This window comes from Cupressus sempervirens, chromosome 8 (genome assembly GCF_028749045.1).
Source record: "Cupressus sempervirens isolate cs-2001-9-10 chromosome 8, ASM2874904v1, whole genome shotgun sequence".
NCBI lineage: Eukaryota > Viridiplantae > Streptophyta > Pinopsida > Cupressales > Cupressaceae > Cupressus > Cupressus sempervirens.
The window spans coordinates 410902120-410921576 of NC_143125.1; the positions used below are offsets into that span (position 1 = coordinate 410902120).

Below are 19457 nucleotides of genomic sequence, written 5' to 3' on the forward strand. Positions count from 1 at the left end.
GGTACGAGTCAACCCGTAATAATTTCTCAGATTCTCTTGTGGGGTGGGGGACCTGGCTATCCAGCCACGAAAACGTTTTCCTTAAATAAGATATTACATTTTTTTTGAAAAATAAACCCAGTGTTTCCCCTTGGTATAGGAAACTGTTTTCGCCAATGATGACAAATTACAGAAGCCGTTCATTTAAAATATCTATGAAGCTAAAGGAATCTTATATGTTTACAATATGCTAAATTGATTAGGCATGTAGTGGATTTCTAAATTAAGCTTTATTACGAAAAAATTCTATCAATGTTTGGGATCATACTGCATTCACCCAAATGTCAGTGGAAAATATTCTGCAGACAGATTTATCCAGAAATCTACTACATATCTTCGTGGACTGTGGAGACATGGTTTTAAATAATTAGACGTGTTAAACTATCAAAAAACTCGACCATCGATTACAATATCACCCCAAAACAGGTACCTACCAAATAGTCATGTATCAAGATACGCATTCAAGTTGGATGGCAGACAAAAGAACTAATAAGGAGGCAACAAAAATAAGAATCGTCTTAATCAACAGCCTAAACTGATATTTGAAACTATAGAAAGAAAATGGAACAAAACAAATTGCAATAAAGTAATCACGTGTATTGCTTGATTCTTTCACCTAAAGAAGACTGTCAATACAACGATTGTAAAAGTTGAAAATGTTGCTTCTGCAGGTTCTTTTGCAAAAATAACTAACTTCTTGCAGATCTGAAACAATTATATGAAGCTACCATTCTTAGAATCTTAAGCTCAGAGCTATAAATATCACAGAATTTTTTTTACACAAGGATGCCTAGTTTACAACCCGACAGAATTAATAACACTGAAAAATCATCTGTTATGAATTTCCAGAGCTCTCAAAATTTGAATCTTTAAAACATTGAATATGCTTCAGACTTTATAGTTCTGATAAGCTTCTTCAAATTTGGTAAAGTATGCCGTGGCCCAACAGTTGGAACTCCTAAATAGCTTAGCATCTGATCCAAATCCTGTTCACAAAGAAAATACAAATTAAGAGAATCACAGGTTTACAAATTAAGGCTGCAGTCTATTTATCAAGCAGTTATGCGATTCTCATGTCAAGCTTAGACCCCTCTAAGCTCGTAGGAAAAGGCAAATCTGAAGAGAATAACGAGGAAGTGGAAGATAGCTTCAAAAATTAAAAATAACTTCTAACTTTTCTGAAGCACATTCTATGCTGACTAAGAACCGCTAACAAAATAACTACATTCTTCTGTTTAGTGCATGCATCTGACCGATGCATGTGAAACAGACAAAATTCACAAAATGCGTAAGATTCTAGATTATCATTGACAATTGAGAATTCCATGGATGCAATTTCCTCTGCATAGATGGTAGCGTTTAACTCAATAGTAAGATACATATACGTGTATGCATAAAAATATAGACCCATAATCTATATACGCACATGCATGTATGTATCTATATATGTATAAACTTTTATACATGTACATTGTATGTGTATGTATGCATACATATAAATGTATACCGGTATAAATGTGCATATAACAGATATATTTATGTATATACATATGGATGTGTGTATATAATATATATAAACACATGTATATATGCATACATGTATCTGTGATTCTGGACAGGCATATTCATGTATATATGTACATATGTAGCATACAGATATATGTATATATGTTTGTGTGTGCGTGTATATATGTTATACATTTATACATTGTACAAATGTATGCATATATAGATGTACACAAATGTATATGTGTATATACCCACACAAGTATATATGTACATGTGTATATTTACAAATATATGCATGCATGAATAATGCATAGATTCATATGTATATCATATGTTTATACATAGATATATGTATATGTGGGCCTTCTCTGTGACAGAGAAACTAGAATTAACTATTGACAAGAGTGTATAATTAACCATTTATTTTGACAACCTCAGGAAATGATTTTTCTATTCATTTCCTATTTGGTTTTATCTAGAAACTTACTACATTCATGGTCTTTGGCTGGCATGGACATTATGCGATATGCATTAATGCATGAATCTACACCATGTATGTGAAAGAGGAGGATTTCAAATTAAAATTTATTTTGGAAATGTCAGGGGAATAAGCTTTTCTATGCATGGGCTATTAGTGTGTGTTTAATAATCGTATTAGAGTTTATTCAATAATGGTAAAAAATGCAAAATGTGTTTTACATTAGTGGTCGGTAGCTTATGTTGTCCTCTGTGGCATGGACAATATGCTGTAAACATTACTGCGTGAATCTGCCCATGTAAATGATAGACTGTAAATTCACTTATTACATAAGATTTTGGTTTTAAAAATTATTTTGGAAATGCAGGAATCAGCTTTGTTATGCCTAAGCTATTAGAATTTATCTGGTAATTGTGAAGTATAAATATTTATATACCAGATTAGAGGTTGGTATGTGATGCAATCCTCCAGGTAGTATAGATATTAAGCCATAAGCATTATTGCTTAAATTTACATCAATTACAAGATGAATAGGCCAAAAAAACAGTCATTGCACAGGACTTGTTTACTGTTTGTTTTCAAGAATCGGAGAATGAGGTATTGTCTGTGTAGGCCATTAGGATCTGGTAATGACAAGGGATATACTATGCATGCTACATTATTGGTTGCTAATGATGTAAACTTGTGGATAGCATGGACGATATAACATACACATTATTGATAATTACATGAGCATGCCCTTCGTATATGGTAAAAACGCACAGAGCTCATTAAATGCATGGTAATTAGTTTTCTATTTGAGAATTTTAAAGTATGAATTTCTCAGCACGTGGGCAGGGATTTTTTATACTAGAGATGCTAAATTTAAGGTCTAGTGCTATATTAATAGCAAGGCCAATTGAACAAACGTTCTTTGGCAAACAACAAGATTATTTAGGGTTCCATTTTAGCCAAGTGGTCACTGCGCTCAGCTGCAGCCTACATTCCTTCATCCTACCCTATTAAATATACATGCTCTTCACTTAGCTTGGGCATTGATTTTGTATGATGTTGATCTTGGTAGGCTCGATCCTGCCATGCCCTTTTTGGCTTGAGTCCGTCCCCTTCTGTATACAGTATGACCATTGCATGATCCTTTATAGATAGCCAATCTGAGATATTTGACAAAGGTCATCATGTTTGCCCCTGGTTCTGATCCCCTCTTGTCCTCGGTCATTTGCCCATGTTGAAGGTGTAAATTTTGGTCAAGTTTGGTGTCTGTCTTGTGTCCAAGTGTTGGCCTTCCTCTACCTTCATACCCCTTGTTCCTAATTACCCTTGATCCTTTTGTTTCCCTGAGCCCCTCTTGAGTCCTCAAATTTTTGTCTTTGGCTTATCAGGTTTTTGGCCATCTCCCTATTCCTCTATTGCTTTCACTTAATGCATGAAGTCCTCCCCAAACCCTGAAGTCTAATTCATTCCTCTTTGAAAATGCCTAAGTGCCAAACTTGTAGGGCTTTGAACTGTCAACATTTTTTATATTACATTCCCTCTTTAGCTTGCCTCATTTCACATTCCTAAACCTCGCTTCTTGGCCATTTCTTTCAAAGTCACAGAGGTCTTTCATTGGACTTCAAAATGTTGGTCTTCCCCTTACCGCCGTGCCATTTCAATATGAGGTAAGTGCTATCCTCGAGGTCTGCTGTCGGAAGTCCTCCATTGTAATTCTTTTAAGTCCCTTGTCAGACTTCAGGACATCTATATTTCTTCTTTCCTTACATCCCCTCTTGGCATGATTCATGACTTCTTGATTCCCAACTAATGCCCATGATTGGCTTTGTGCTGACATCATCAGAGCCTTTGCTAACATAATCCTCCTTTCATATTCATGTTGACATTACCCCACACTCACACCCTATTGAAATCATCTTTAAAGATCGGACTTTCAACATCTCATCCTCCCCTTCTTATTTGGCAAGCAATAAGTTGTATGCCAGAAGGCAAATGCCCAATGGCCCAATTATGATATGTTCAGTGGGATCTTGTGTCTTCTCCTACCTATTTTGGGGTCCATTTGGCACATGATAGGCATTAGACACAATAATGTAAAAAGCAACTTTTTAATGCCAAATCATTCAGAGGCCTGATAATGCAAAAAGCAACTTTTTCACAGGCTTCGACAACACTTCTCTTCCACCAACTTCACCAGCTTGCATTAATGGCACTGTTTAGCTCAACTACCAAAAGTAAGTGTTCATCATCAACCATGCATTTGGACAATGCTGTAGTGGTAATGATTAAGGTTATGCCCTGTTGAAAAGTTATTTTATCTCATTTTCAGAAGGTTGATTTGTTGTGTGTTCTCCAAACACCCAGAAACTTACAGGACAGTCACTGACACCAGTTAAATTCCTTTTGTCGGTACAAGAAATTGGAAATGAAAAAGATTACAATTGCAAGTGGGCTTTGTTGTTGAATGTCTTGAGGGCTTTAAGTGTGCATTAAGGAAGATTTATTGGTTGTAAACATGCATTTTCCCAGGCCAAATTTGCTGGTGTGAGTTTATGATTAAGGGATTAAGGTAGATGAATGTAATAGCATTTTGATAATGTTGGCAATATTGTAGCAATCTCTCTCAATATAAGCAATCATATTGTGGATAACTAAGAACAATTTGTTAGGAAATATTGTGATTTTTGTTGTATACAAATACAAGGCTGTATTTTTTTATTCTCCTCAATGTGTGGCAAAAAACCCTCACTAATCTCATTTATTCCAGTTCTCCTTCTCAATGTGTGGCAAAAAACCCTCACTAATCTCACACCTTTAGAATCAAAAGACAAACCAGTATAGTAGTACTTTTTTGTAAAGTCACAACCTAGTGTTGTAACCAATGATCTATCTTCAGTGAGCCTCAGATGCATTTGTTTTCTGTGAGTTATGATTGTATGTTGGTATCAGCTATATAGGTGTTATATGCAACCAATTATTCAAGGTTTACTAACAGTCTTTGGGACAGAGACATCATTCATTTTGCATGATCTCAATACCTGTCAAGGTATAACTATAAGAATACTCTCTAAAATCTAAACTAAGCTTGAAGTGTAGGAGACCTAACCCACTCTTGTAGAGTTGGTCTTTAACCCTCTATTATTTGTTGATTTCACTTTCAGTTTCATAACAACCACCTTGCTCTCGTGAGTGAGATTTGATTCTAGGAAGTGAAGCAACAATTTCAGGACCCAACAGAATGGCATCATTGCTGGGATAATCTGAAGTGATGAATAATCATTGTCAGTGGTAGCATTTTCACATTTTGTTGTATCTTAAAATTAACCTCCTGTCAACTTGGGCCCAACAAAATGGCATCATTGTCAAAGATAATCTGAAGGGGTCTACCATTGTTGTCAATGATAGATATTTCCCATTTATTGCTGTGTTCAGGTTTGCATCCAATCAACTCATGCCCAACATAATGGTGCCATTGCCAGAGAGAATTCAAGGGTGGCTTCCTGACATTGCAAGTGGTAAACAATTTGCATTTTTGTTGTATGTTGAAGTTGGCATCCCTATTGCTATTTCTCAAGGCCTTGAAACCCTCTATACAATCTTTAATTTTTTACAACTCAGTATAACGTTTGAACTTTAAACAATCTTTCTTCTAATCTTATCATTGTTCTTCATGCCATTAACCAAAATATTATCTTCAGTAGGGTGGCTGGCAGACATTATATAAGGACGAACTTCAGTGTTATTATTTTCTAAATCAATTTTTTTTTAAAGTTCTTTTCAGGAGCATAAAAACCAAGGTTGCACTGAGACGGAGTACTTGGGTACTCCAGAATGCGTGCAGGTGCAGGGTGCGGGTACTGCTTTTTTTACACAATAGGAGACAAAGGTACTTTCAGTACATCAATTTTCTTTTATGAAATTTAACATTTTATAGAAAATCTGAAAATCTATTGACATTGAGTTTAAAAAACAAGAAAAGTGATCAAGTTTACTGTCAAACACTAGCTTTGAAGATTAATACACAAATTGAAATGCCATACATTCATTGTATCAAAGTTTCAAACAGATTCGTGATTACATATTAAAATAGGCTTGATAAACAGAAAGCTGATACGCAAACAAAAAACTGAAACAAGAATCAGAAATCATAATCAAAGTCCTTCGCTATGATGCTCTCCACTGAGTGCCTGGTATGGGATACACATACCAATACCCGATATGCGTCCCAGGGGTATGGGTATGACTAACTATGATAAAAATGCCAAGTTCGAATTCTATTTGACGTTTGAGTTTGAATAACTGGTTTGTTGGTACAGAAAAATTTTGGAAAGGGGTTTGGGTTTATTCGTACAAAAACATGTAAGAATTATATATATATATGAAACCCAGAAGCATGAGTTAAAATTAGAATGTCACATAGTATCATAAAATCATATGATTTAAACTCTTGCTCAAGACAAAATTTTAAATAACCTATTTGTACACCACAAATAATAGTTAGAAGCCAACATAAGCCTTTCACTTATACTTTTTAGGGTTAAAGACACGAAAAGTTTATTAAATTTGCAAAAAAGCACTTTTTAGCTGTCCATGGGGCCCAGTGCAACCTTGATTTGATCTGGCCTAGACCAATTCGCCCAGGTCCAACTGTCTTGGCACCAAGTCAGAAGGTCCCCAATGTTGAACTCCGGCCAGACCAGACTGCGAACTGTACCAGTTCGTACCCAGGCGGGGGGGGGGAGAGAGCAAACCCAGCTAACCAAGTAAAAATGTAGTACAAGGTAAACTTGAATGCTATTACTTTTTGTATCATTTCCAAAGCAAAAGTGTTTTTCACAAGTCAATTTTTTGGTCATTTTGGAATAGCACCATATGAACCGGATTTGTTTTAAACGTTTTTTGTTAATGGATCAAAAATCTTCAATATGTTTTTTACCTGTAACCAAAAATACCATTCGTTGCTTTTCCAAATCAGAAGAATTCCTCTCCCCAAGAGGCTGTCCATCTTCCAAAGGTCAATTCTCTTTCTATAACCATTGGTGCCATAAATAGCATAGATACCAAACTTGATATTGTTAATTTCAATAATAATCTAGATTCCTCTATTACAAGGGTTTAGTAGTACAACCTTTTTATTACGATAATAGATAGTTTATATTATCTCTATTTAGTATCTAACGGTTATCTATTGGAATCTCTGCGAATATTAGAATATTTCAAATATTTAGTTTCATGTTTCTAGAATAGAAAGTTTCTATTCTTTACGATTGTTTCCTAAGGAAACATCGTTCAGTCTCTCGTATAAGTTGATCCCTTGATCACTGTTAATATCAAACAAATATTTTTCAATTACTTTGTAATACGGTATCAAAGCCAATACTCTAAAAAGTTTCGAAAATAACTATAATTTCTTTGTCAAAATTATCCACCTTTTATTTTTGAAATTATTTTTCACGCATATCTACTTCCAAAACCTCTAGTTCAACTAGGGTTTTCTGCCAAAAAGTTGTCATTTTGTCTGTAACTCACGATTTTTTCTGGTCTGGAAACTCGCACCCTTCTATTTACAACTAGTATGATTGAATCCTCTAACAGTCGAGGGTTATTCTCTGTTGTTCACGTAGAGGTTTGTTGGGCATCATTTCTCTACGACTCACACCCAAATATTTCTGCCGCTCGCTTCCAAATTTCTCTAAAAATTGTGCATCTGTTTTGTGGCCCGTTTTTACCATTATTAAAAAAAAAAGTGATTTTTTGCAGTGTTTGGAAATGTCTAAGGTTCTTACAATCCTCTAGTCTCGATTCACACCCAAAATCATCATTTTGATTTGCAAATCCGCACCATTGTTTTGGTCAAAACCCTAATTTTCTATACCGGATAAAAAAATTATAGATGATGGGTTTTTTGAGAGCTCAATTGGGTTGTCTATTTTTTCTAGGTGCCTTAGATTTTGTGCCTTGATTTTTGAACCAACAGATCCAGAATCCAACAACATATTCTTTTTAGGTTTTTTGAGCTCTATTTGGGTACCTCTTCATTTTTTTGGGTCTCCCACTTTTTTGCCTCGAAGTATGTGCCTTAACAGATTTTCACACTTTTTCACTGAAAAAATGTGCTATGGCATCTCTAACTAATATTTTGCTCGAGGGAAATCAAAAGTTCAACGATCACAATCATTGCACGTGGAAACAGCGGATGCTAACCATCTTCGAATATTGCAGCAGCGATCAGGTGGTTCTAGGTACTAAAACTCGACCTACTCAAGTTGGTCCTAATCAGATTACACATGATCATAATAATCGAGAGGCAATGACGCTTCTCAAATTATCCGTAGCTGATGATCAGCTCCCTCAAGTTCCATCCAGCAAAACAACTTTCAAGATATGGGAGCATATCAAGAAACTTCATGAGACTTTAGACAAAAGCAAAGCCTTCTTTCTCAAGAACAATTTGTGTTGAGATATTGTCATTGATGTCATCAGGATTGTTCAGATAAGAAGAAGATTAATATCAGGGACAAGCCATAGTGTAAAATATAGTTGAAATGGTAAATATAATTGAGAAATTCTGAAGTATGAATATTGATAGAGTAGATTAGATAAAAAAGAAGCAAACATTCAGTCTTACACAGAGATGAACTTGAATTAGAATTCATGTGCATTTGGAATGAATGACTTCAGGCAGTGACAGGATGTACCAACTGTGATACTGTTATAAAACATGAGGAGCAGTGACTATATTCATCAAGGGCAGTTTATTTGAAGGCAATAAATATGATTAGAAAGACAACAAAATGAAGGCTCAATGAATATGAATCAAAACAATTATATGGTACAAGGGAGTCAAATATGAATGAACAAAAGCCAATAAATTGATAGCAAACATATTAAATACAAAGAAGCGGTGATGAGAATATAATGGACAATGAATACCCTGTTCGATTTCAATATGAAGTATGTGCAATAACATAACTACAGATGTACATATCACAGGTCTGAATTATGATTTGTGTTCTCAAAGGACTTGATAAAAATATATGCAGCAATGATAGTATTAGGACCATATAAAATTAAAAATATCAGTGAAATTAGAAGTGAATATATACAGTGATATGAAAGAATTGTTAAGGAGCAAACAGAAGTCATGAACATTTACAAAAGTCTTATACGGAGACTATTTATAGTAGATCCCTTCCTGTGTAAGAACCATGTCAGTATATATTGGCAGCTATGTCTAGGTTTGAAAGAAACAGTGATTAGCGTGAAAACATCTGAATGGAAATGGTGACGTCTACAGTCTTCAAAAGCATATGTATCAGAAGATGGTGTCTTGAAGCAAAGAAATTTAAAACAACAGTTTCCAGCCATTTCTTATTTACGAGTGACTGCATACCTGATAAAAGTATTGTATAGTAATTTCGAACAAAGTTTTGATGGATGGCAGCAGGTTAAGCAAGCTATTAAAATACTGATAGTCTTTTGCTATGCAATTTATAGTCCTTATCATGTCTCGAGGTTGAATAATTTGGACTTACGCTAAAGCCAATAACAATGAGTTTGTGGAATAAACATATGCCAAACATCTACAGCATGAAGAATAATGTTTATCACAGATCATCTAACCTAGAAGCTATTCACACAATAAATCAAGTATCGATATGTTATTACAGTGGCTGTGTGTCAGTCAATAAAATCAAATTATCGAAAATAAAATTCATGGCAAAGAATACATGTGCGGCAATGAAATATGGATATATCGCTGAAGTTTGGTAGCAATGGTTTGTGGATATAAAAATTATATACAAAATTTATCATACTGGTGAGACAATATAAGAACCAGATAATCTTATTAAAAGCTAAAATGATTAAATTATTTAAGGATTGTGATTATATTAGAAGAAATGATCTTTTATTAAGGAGAAGTTATTATTCTTAAGAGATTAGACTTTTCAATATGAAAAGTCACATCTTCCATTGAATGAAATATAAAAATAGAGTTATTTCATTTCAAAAAACAAGTCAACAGCTTGAAAAGCTTGGCAGAGAGGAGCAGAAATAAATATATTCAGATATTCCTAATCTGATATATATTTAATCAGAGTTAGTAAAGAAGAGTGAGGAGTCCAAAATTATATATCAATTGAAGAAGTATTGGCTGACTTCAAAGACAAAAGAAATTACATAGTTCCATCATCAGTTGTAAAAGCAACAAAGAAAAGAGGTGGAGTTTCAGATTTAATATCAAAAGTGGGAGTAGGTGCTTCCAGTAGGTTGAAGCCTACAAACTGTGGGAGTTGTAGCTTCCAACGGGTTGGCGCTCGTAAAATCGAGGTTGGAGCCTCTTGTAGGTCGGAGCCTACAAACATATTGCAAAAAGATTCAAAGTTATATAGAAGTAATTATTTGCCGTGGTTTTCTCCCGCATTGGGTTTCCATGTAAAATGTGTTTTCGTGCTCAAATGTATAATTGTTAATTTATGTATCTAAAATAATATTATGAATACAAATTTTTAAATTGGCAAAAAATATCAATATACTGATTCACCCCTCCCCTCCCCTCCCCTCTCAGTATATTTTGTGCCCTTCACTTTGTTTTCTATTGTCATGGATGAATGGGAATCACTCCAGGATTACCTGAATAGGATTCAGGAAATCAGGGAGCAGTAGCTTGCCATTGGACACAAGATGGAGGAAGAGGGCATTATGGTCATAAGTTATAACCCTCAAAAGTTTACCCAAGTCCTACAAGCATTTTATCGAGACTCTCAACATCACTTCTAGTGGTGTTGATCTAAAGTTCACAAATCTCTGCATGCTTTTACTTCAGCAAGATTGCTGGAAACAACAGTTTAGTGGCAATTTCAGCTCCACCTCCACAGAGCAAGCCTTTGTTGTTGAATCCTTTTAAAAGGACAAGGGCAAGTCTCATTCACAGCAGTCTTCTCAGCAGAGGTCCTCTACTCCAGCTTTAGAAGGCTCCAAGAAAAAGACCATTCAATGCAACTATTGACACAAGTATAGGCGCATCAAGGTTCAATGTCGGAAGCGCTTAGCTGCCCTATCTAAGCAATCCGGTTCGCAGCCCACAGCAAATAGTGCAGAGCACACTAAGCAAACAAAATCTTCCTTTTGACAGCTTCGTGCTCTAGATAGATTAACCATTAAGGGAGTGTATTACAATAATAAAGAGCTTCTATTATCTATGTTTAGTATCTAAAGGTTATCTATTGTAATCTCTTGTAAGTATTAGAATGTTTCTAATATTTAGAATGTTTCTTTTCTTTATGATTGTTTCCTAAGGAAATATCATTCAGTGTCTTGTATAAATTGATCTCTTGATCGTTGTTAATATCAAGCAAATATTTTTCAATTACTTTGTAATACTTTTCTCTTAGTATGATTAAAAATTAGAGTTATTTCAAAAAAATCTGAAAACATTATCCAAATAGTGTGGAGCACACTGAGCGGACAAAATCTGTCTTTTACGCCTTTTGACAGCTTCATGCTCTTGATAGATTAACCATTAAGGGAGTGCATTACAATAATAAAGAGCTTCTATTATCTATGTTTAGTATCTAAAGGTTATCTATTGTAATCTCCTGTATATATTAGAATGTTTCTAATATTCAGTTTCATGTTTCTTTTCTTTACGATTGTTTCCTAAGGAAACATAGCTCAGTGTCTTGTATAAATTGATCACTTGATCATTGCTAATATCAAGCAAATATTTTCCAATTGCTTCGTAATACTTTTCTCTTAGTATGATTGAAAATTAGAGTTATTCCAAACAAACCTGAAAACATTATCCAAATGAAACCCTACAACATTATTTTCTTATAGTGGTAAGAAATCTGAATCCCCCTTATTGTTACTAAAAGCCCTCATGATATAGCTTTTGTCAAAAGATTAAAAAACGCAAATATTTGAGTTTATACACTTCATCAACGTAAAGGAAGATGATAGGTTAGAAGGTCTCTGATTCTTACACTATATATCAAATCATTTTGGGATCTCCTCCTGTCCTTCTTCTCAGATTTTTGTTTGTTGTTCTCCTTTCCATATTTGTTTCCTTTTTTATTATCCTCTTTGTCAAACCTTCCTATAATTTTCAATTAAGTATTTACTATTACAACCTAGTACATCATCAACCAAAACATTCAATTCTATTGTCAAGAATGTCATAGAACTGTAGAATTAACTTCTAAAATTAAAATTAACGATCAAAGAAACCTTTTTGTTTCAGCTTGAACTAGAAGAGGGGTGAAAACCACGGGTCCAAAATTTGATCGACAGCTTTTGGTGCACTCAATGACTCAACAAACGTTTCAGTTTTCTAAATGTTAAGGGACACAAGCCATCAGATTAGACATGATCTAGTGAAAAGAAATTATTTTGAGCCTTTAAAGATTTGAAGGGCTTGGATTCAAAAGGCACCAAAAAAGAAGATCATTCATGGAGGGAAGAGTAAAAGTCTTTTAGATGGATGATGTATAAGAAGATTTTAGCCAATCTACAGTATATGGACCACTCAAGGTCTTTAAAATGCATTTCAACAGACCATCCAAGTAGGACAACTAGCCAGATAACCATGGTGAGGATTAAAATCTTGCAAACAGTGTTTAATTACTTGAAAGAAATAGAAAAGCATGTTAATTTTTGATGGTGAGACTAGTTCAATGGTCAAGATGAATTGAGAAAAAATTTATGAGGTTATTAAAGAGTGCTTCAAAGGCCTCAAAGCAGAAGTTCAAACTTTAGAACTAATAGATATGACGGTAATGCATAAGAGAATTAAAACACAGCAGAAGGAAGCAACATGTATCAGAATTCCATCTTTATGATGGTGATTTGAACTGAAATATAACCATGCAGTCCTAAACTTTGAGATAAAGATTGTCATGTATTTCCTTTGTCAAAGGTTTTCTGTGTATAGCATCTAGAACGCGAAGTGTTTTATCTTCTCTAACATACAGGAACATGATAATAAAAATTGAGTTTAAATGTAAGGTTTTCTTTTGGGATTAAAAAAAGTGGACAGCTTTAATATCTTTAAGAACAAGGATTGTAAAGATCGTGAGTGAGGGAATCCTTTGTGGAAGTAAGTGCAGCCTCAAAAAAAGTTGACAGGAAAGTACATAAGATGAGTTAGATAGAGAATGAGTTATCTTGTTACAATTGAGAATTGAGATTGGAGGAATGGTGTGCTTGAAATTGGTTTAAAAACTGAAATGATTGACATGATAGAAATCTGCCAAGGCCCAAACCATCTGATGCAATTAGATGTAGAATGAGCTATCTTATTACAAATGAAAATTGAGATTGGAGAAATGGTGAGCTTAAAATTGGTAAAAACTGAAATGATTGACGTGGTAGATATCTGCCAAAACATCTGATACAATTAGAGGTAGAATGAGTTATATTGTTACAATTGATAATTGAGATAGGTGAAAAGGTGTGCTCAAACTTGGTAAAAAACAGAAATGATTGACGTGATAGAGATATACCAATTCATCTGATACAATCAGTTTTTGAGAATAAATAAAGCGTGTCATTGTTTCCATTGTAAACATGTGTATGTTTTGGTTCCAATTTAAACCAGTATTCCATGGGGACGCATCCCCCTCCCCAAAACAAAATGTCCCCTATATGGGGACATTTCCAAGACTTGAGAGCTTGGAGGAAACATTCCTCCACAACACCACCACATCTGCCACCTCCATCAGGATGCCGTCAAATCACTTGCTCTATGGCACATGCAATTACATATTAATTGCAACCTTTAACTTTGTGAAAACTAATTTGTCTTTCATAGGGGCACTTGCAGAGATGTTAAATTAAAGATTTTGCCTTGAACATTTCAATTCGCCTCTATTTTATATCGGTGCCGCCCCCATCTGCCACTATGCCACATTCCCTCTACTGTCTCCTAACCATGACCAAATTTAGGCCCTTGATCCTCTGGTCCCTGAAACCCATCCCCACGTCCTTGTGTCCCCTTGTCAAGAAGCTAGATGGAACTATGTTTTAAACATTGATTGAATTAGTGGTTGATGATTGTTGCATTGGACAACTGTTCTGTACAATACCTCTTGAATAGGACCCATGTTCTCTTCCTTTTGTTGACATTAAAATCTCTTTGATTAGAATGCATCTGCCTTTTATCTTGACCCCACATTCTGGTAGGATCACTGTTCTAATACCAATCGTAATGTCCTTTTTGAGATATTTCTAATTTTTGCCTTAATATAATATTATTTAGCCTTTTCAAAGATTAAGAATTTATGATAATATTCAGATTCATAAATTCTAGCATAATTCTCAAAATCAATCATATTGTGAATTCTTTGAAAAAGCTTATAAATCTGCTGAATTAGAGGTTTTCATTCCTAACTCAACAGTGGCAATTCAAGGGCATGGAGGGGTTTTTGTACTTCCAACTCTTAGTCCACCTTGGATGGTTTTTGTGCTCATTAACATCATGGAATGGTTTTGTCCTTCCAACTCTTGGTCCACCTTGGAAATTTTTTGTCTTCCTTGACAAATATTTGGATTCTCGTCCAAGCTCAATAAAAGTAATAACAATTTTTGTCCTTTTCTATCTTGAACTTGGAAGGGATTTCATCAAACTCAAACCTAATTGATTGATGTATCTACAACATTATTGCTGATTGCTTTGGATGATTGATATTCCTTGATGGATAGATAAGTCAATTTTTTAATGATGCTTGAATGGTTTAATGCTTTGATGATTTGATGCTTGAAAGATTTCTTGGATGATCAATGCTTGAATTGATTTGCTGATTTGATAGCTTTCACAAAATGATCTCTATATGTATATATCTTCTTTAAGGAAGAGTTACACACTATCATTACTCTTTAAATATAATTTAATTTTCTTGCAAAGTTACAGAAGATTCTATTCCCAATTGGTTAGTTCAATGATGTTTCCTCTATGAATTGATGATGTATTCCATGATTCTCTCAATGAAATGATTTGCCCCTTATATCCATTTCTTAGGAGTCACCAGCCTTCATTTTTTCCTTTTGAGAATGATCTTTTATTTCCAAATCAATTAATTGCTTCATGTCTTTTTCTCATAGAATGATCTCTCCTCTATACCTTAATCCTTCAATTAGTCATAACTCTTTATTTCTTTGACCATTCATTAAAATTAATCAATTTTTATTCGCATAATTTATTTTATTTTATTCTTATTAATAAAAATATAAATCCATTACAAAAATGAGAAGAGCATGATGTCGTTACTTCTATATCTTCCCATGGCTAGGGCTTTTTCGCCCGTTGGATGAATGCAGGTTCACTGCAATGTTCCAAGGAGGAAGGGTAAAGTGTGTGGAGATGTCTATGAGGGAGTGCATGTTCAGCATGGACAGTGAAGGCTCAGAACAATTGGCAGAAAATGGGAGAGCCAAAAGGACTAGCCAGGAAGCTGCCAAGAAGAGGATTTTGTAGAGAAAAAGAGCCAAATATTAGCAGTGAATCTGAGAAGGTTGATTTGGACATGCCAAAGTAAGCTGTAATGGCCATGTTAGATGAGGAGGCAATAAATTAGGTGGTAAAAAATGAGAGGTATTTTGTACTAGGTCTAATCGGGAGGTTCAAAGGGCTTTGGTCAAGCCTCAATGAGCTACACAAGTGGATTGAAGAAACCCCATTTTGAAAGAGGGTGTTCAAATCTACCCTAGTGCTCAAGGGTCTTGATGGATCCCTAAATTTTGCAAAATTTAGGGGCTCCATTTGTGTATTTGTGTTATATCAAGATTTAGTAATCTTTACATTTTATCGATCGAAACTATGACAGTGGAAATCTACATATCATTGCTTCAGACTAATCCTGCTATTATTTTTGCTTCAAAAAGTCTATGAGCCTGCTGCACAAGAAATGAGAGATTATTTGAAAGTAGATAAAACAGAGGACATTGAATATCCAGTTAGAGACACTGTGTTTTAAAGCCAGTTTATTTTCAAGATCTTTACCAAGACTGTAAAATCTGGAAATAAATAAAGTATTTTCAAGCTTATTCATAAAGGGAAAATTCAGGCTTTTCTTCAATGGTGATCCTATAGTGGAAGAAGATAATATCTTTATCTAAGATAGTCAAATATTTCTGGACTATTCCTTATGCCATGTTCTAAGGAAGAGATATATTTACCTTTACTGCAAGTTTGAAGATAACAGGAGAAGATGGCGACATAAAATTACCAGTACAAATAAAAAAATATTAGCAAATGGACATTATACAGTGATGGCATCTCTGAGCAATCACGATGAGTCGTTTATATGGTAATGTTTCCTAACATTTGTTGCAGAGTAAAAGTCAGAACTCAGATTATTTCTCAATTCAGAGGTATAGCTTGAGAACAAATGAACCCAAATAAGCTACAACAATAAGAATCATAAGAGAGAGCTCTTTGAAAATGTGACTTGGTCACCTGATCTTCAAAACGGAAAGTCACTGATGATTACCAGGCTTGCGAAAATGTTTCATGTTTCAGGATTTCATTATGATTGATGATGGAGTCAGACACATTTTGAAAGTTCATTCGGACGTTTTTCTTCTTCTCTCATGTGGTTTAGTATTGTGGTGGAGTTATCAAATGTCCACGAAGTAATATTGTGAAAGGCGCTAATTATAAGTGATGGCTTGCCGCATTAAATCATAGGCAAGGAATGTCTGGACAAAATATCGCCATCTTCCTCTTGATTTGGACTGTATTGTGGGCTTTGATATGTTGTGTCACCCGTTCAAGTCACGAAACTTTCCCAAGAACCATGATTTCACTAGAAGTCACAGGAAATTCATGGTCACAGGGTGTAGAACGCTGACTCATGTTTATTCATAAAACAAATTCTAACATCGTTCTCTGGTCATTGCAGGTTTGGAGACATGCTGACGGGGAGAAGCATTGCCATTTATCAAGTCATGTAATCTTTCGAGGCTGTAGGAGATGGGTCTAATAAACATATAAGGAGAGGAGACACAAGAGCCAAAGCAGTGTTGGAAAAAATCACAGTGGACATCAATAGCATTCACAGAGATATCTGCAGGAGTTGGTTTTTGAGAGCAACTGCAGGCGACTTGAATATAGTTACTAGGTCTACAGGATTAACTGAAAGATTTATGTTCCAATTATAATAAATTCCAGCTAACCACAGAAGATCATGTGCTAAACAAATTGAAATTGTAATTAAGCAGTTATAATATGGAGCAGTGCATTGTTTCGGATTCCATGTTAAGCACCGTTGGAAATATATAAATATGAGATGTAAAAACGAACGAAGGACACAATATATACATTCTTAAAAAAAAGGCGATATGGATATTCTAGTATTCTAAATTTATTATATTCTCTCATTGGGAAAGTCTGGATTTTGTACAAAGCCTGTGAGTGGTGAATCATTGAGCAAAATTTTTATATGCAATTTTGGAAACGAATTGCAGTGGATCAATCATCAAATATGAGTGTCTTCATTGCATTTTCTTTTCTAGCATAATCAGCAAGCATATTTATTTTATTTGCATAAAGCATTAAAGTCGGAGATATTATTATGTTTTGTCCTTTATAGATATTTTTTAAATTCTGTAAATAGTTTAAATATCAGATAAGCGAACAGGGTCATTTATAGCATTTTAAACTCAATTATCATAGATATAGTGAAACATTGAATTGTTTATGTATTTGTGTCTAGTTTGTCTCCATACCTTGGGAGTAAAACACAATCTAGAATAGTGTAAAATTGCATATATATATATATATATATATATATATATATATATATATATATATATATATATATATATATATATATATATATATATATTTGATCTATCGCATCTTGATTACTAAATTGTTTATAGTTTAAGTGCATAAAACTTTCTAAAGTTGTACATAATAAACTTATAATATTGATTCTATTTGCCGTTTAAATTTTGGCATTGGTCTTTATATTACTCGTGATTCATAATCCGCTCACGGGTAATTATTTCATATTTTTCCTTTGATAGAATTAGTATGTTCATTCATCATCATAATTCATAAGCATTCTCATTTTTAAACATTCTTATTTTCATAAAATATATTCATTGTTATTTTCAATTGAAAAGAATCTAATTTGAAGTACTTCCATCTTGAAGTCATATTTGATGTTGTGAAGTCATCACATTTCACAATTTTATTCAAACATTGCAAGTTAAAAAAATTCCAAATTTCTTGCCATTTAGAAGACTTTCATTGCATTTACAATCAAATTGTCTGCTATAAACATTCTTGGATTTTAATGATTTGTCCAGGATTAGGTGCACCCACCTTGGTTTTGCAGAGCCAGAAGTGTAGAGGAGTTGGATTGATAGTCAATTAGTCCAGTCAAGTTGGTCTTCAACCCGTTGGAATCCCAGCATTGAGTTGGCAAGGCTCATAGAAATGCAATCTGTGGTTTTGGGAACCAAAGGTCTTACATGGTAGTCTTTGATAATGAGCAGGACATGAATAAAATTCTTTGTGGATACTAATGGAGCTGGAAGGAGAAGATCTTACTAATGCTAAAACCTTGGTTCCCAAATTCCAACCCTACACCATTGGATAAGACTCCAATATGAGTAAGACTTTTGAAACTTCCTCTACAATATTGGTTTGAATCTTGCTTGAGCCTATAGACGAGTCATCGAAGAAATATTTAGTAGCAAATCAAGATTCTTTAAATTATTGCATACTAACTATGTCCAAATCTTGGTGGAGATGGATATGACAATAGACATACTAGAGACTGTTTCCCTCAAATATGTTGATGGATGCTAGCAGCAACCTTTGCATTATGAAGGGATTCCCTTTAGGTGATGAAGATACTTGCAAACAAGGCATATTGCTGCTCTTTGTGCAAAACCTCAATCAAACAAAAAGCTTGGTGGAAAGAGATCTCTCCCCTTAATTATTTGGTGGAGAAAGAAGAGTGCTAAGATAGAGCCCCAAAAGAATCAAAGGAAAAAGTAGATTAAAATGGAGTAAATCAACAAACTTCTAAGGCCTTTGATAGGTTGTTGAGTTTGAAAGAGGGCAGCATGAAAGCTCAATGTCACATGGTAATGGAAACAGCTGACAGGTCCTGTGCTCCACAGGGACACATGTCCAGCCTTTTTAGGCTCGTCCCCATACGGGGTATGAAATGGGGACGCGGGTACCTATTTTCACCATCCCCTACAACGTCCCAAATTGGGGAAAGGGGGTACCGTCCCCAAAACTTGCGAATTTTTTTGCTAGGAATTGGGGGTATGGAATTCCTGCCAGGGGCTCCATTCCCGTCCCTCAACCATCCCCTTTTGCTAACGCCATCCCCTTTTTCCCAACCGGTGACAGCTAAGTTAAAGCCAAAAAAAATATTTTTTAATTGTTTTTTCATTTCTGCCTGGGCCCCACATGGGC

General features: G+C 34.6%; 1 protein-coding gene across 3 annotated transcripts in view; it reads right to left on the bottom strand.

The window, feature by feature from the left end:
* Nucleotides 1–615: 615 nt before the first annotated feature.
* LOC149543011 (UV radiation resistance-associated protein) overlaps nucleotides 616–19457 on the bottom strand; it is an 81095-nt gene continuing 62253 nt past the window's right edge. For all 3 annotated transcript variants that reach the window (XM_089797943.1, XM_089797941.1, XM_089797942.1), the window contains exon 6: nucleotides 616–1025. In XM_089797943.1, coding sequence (XP_089654069.1) covers nucleotides 909–1025 — 117 coding nt within the window. In that variant the 3' untranslated portion in view covers nucleotides 616–908. The remainder of the gene's footprint in view (nucleotides 1026–19457) is intronic.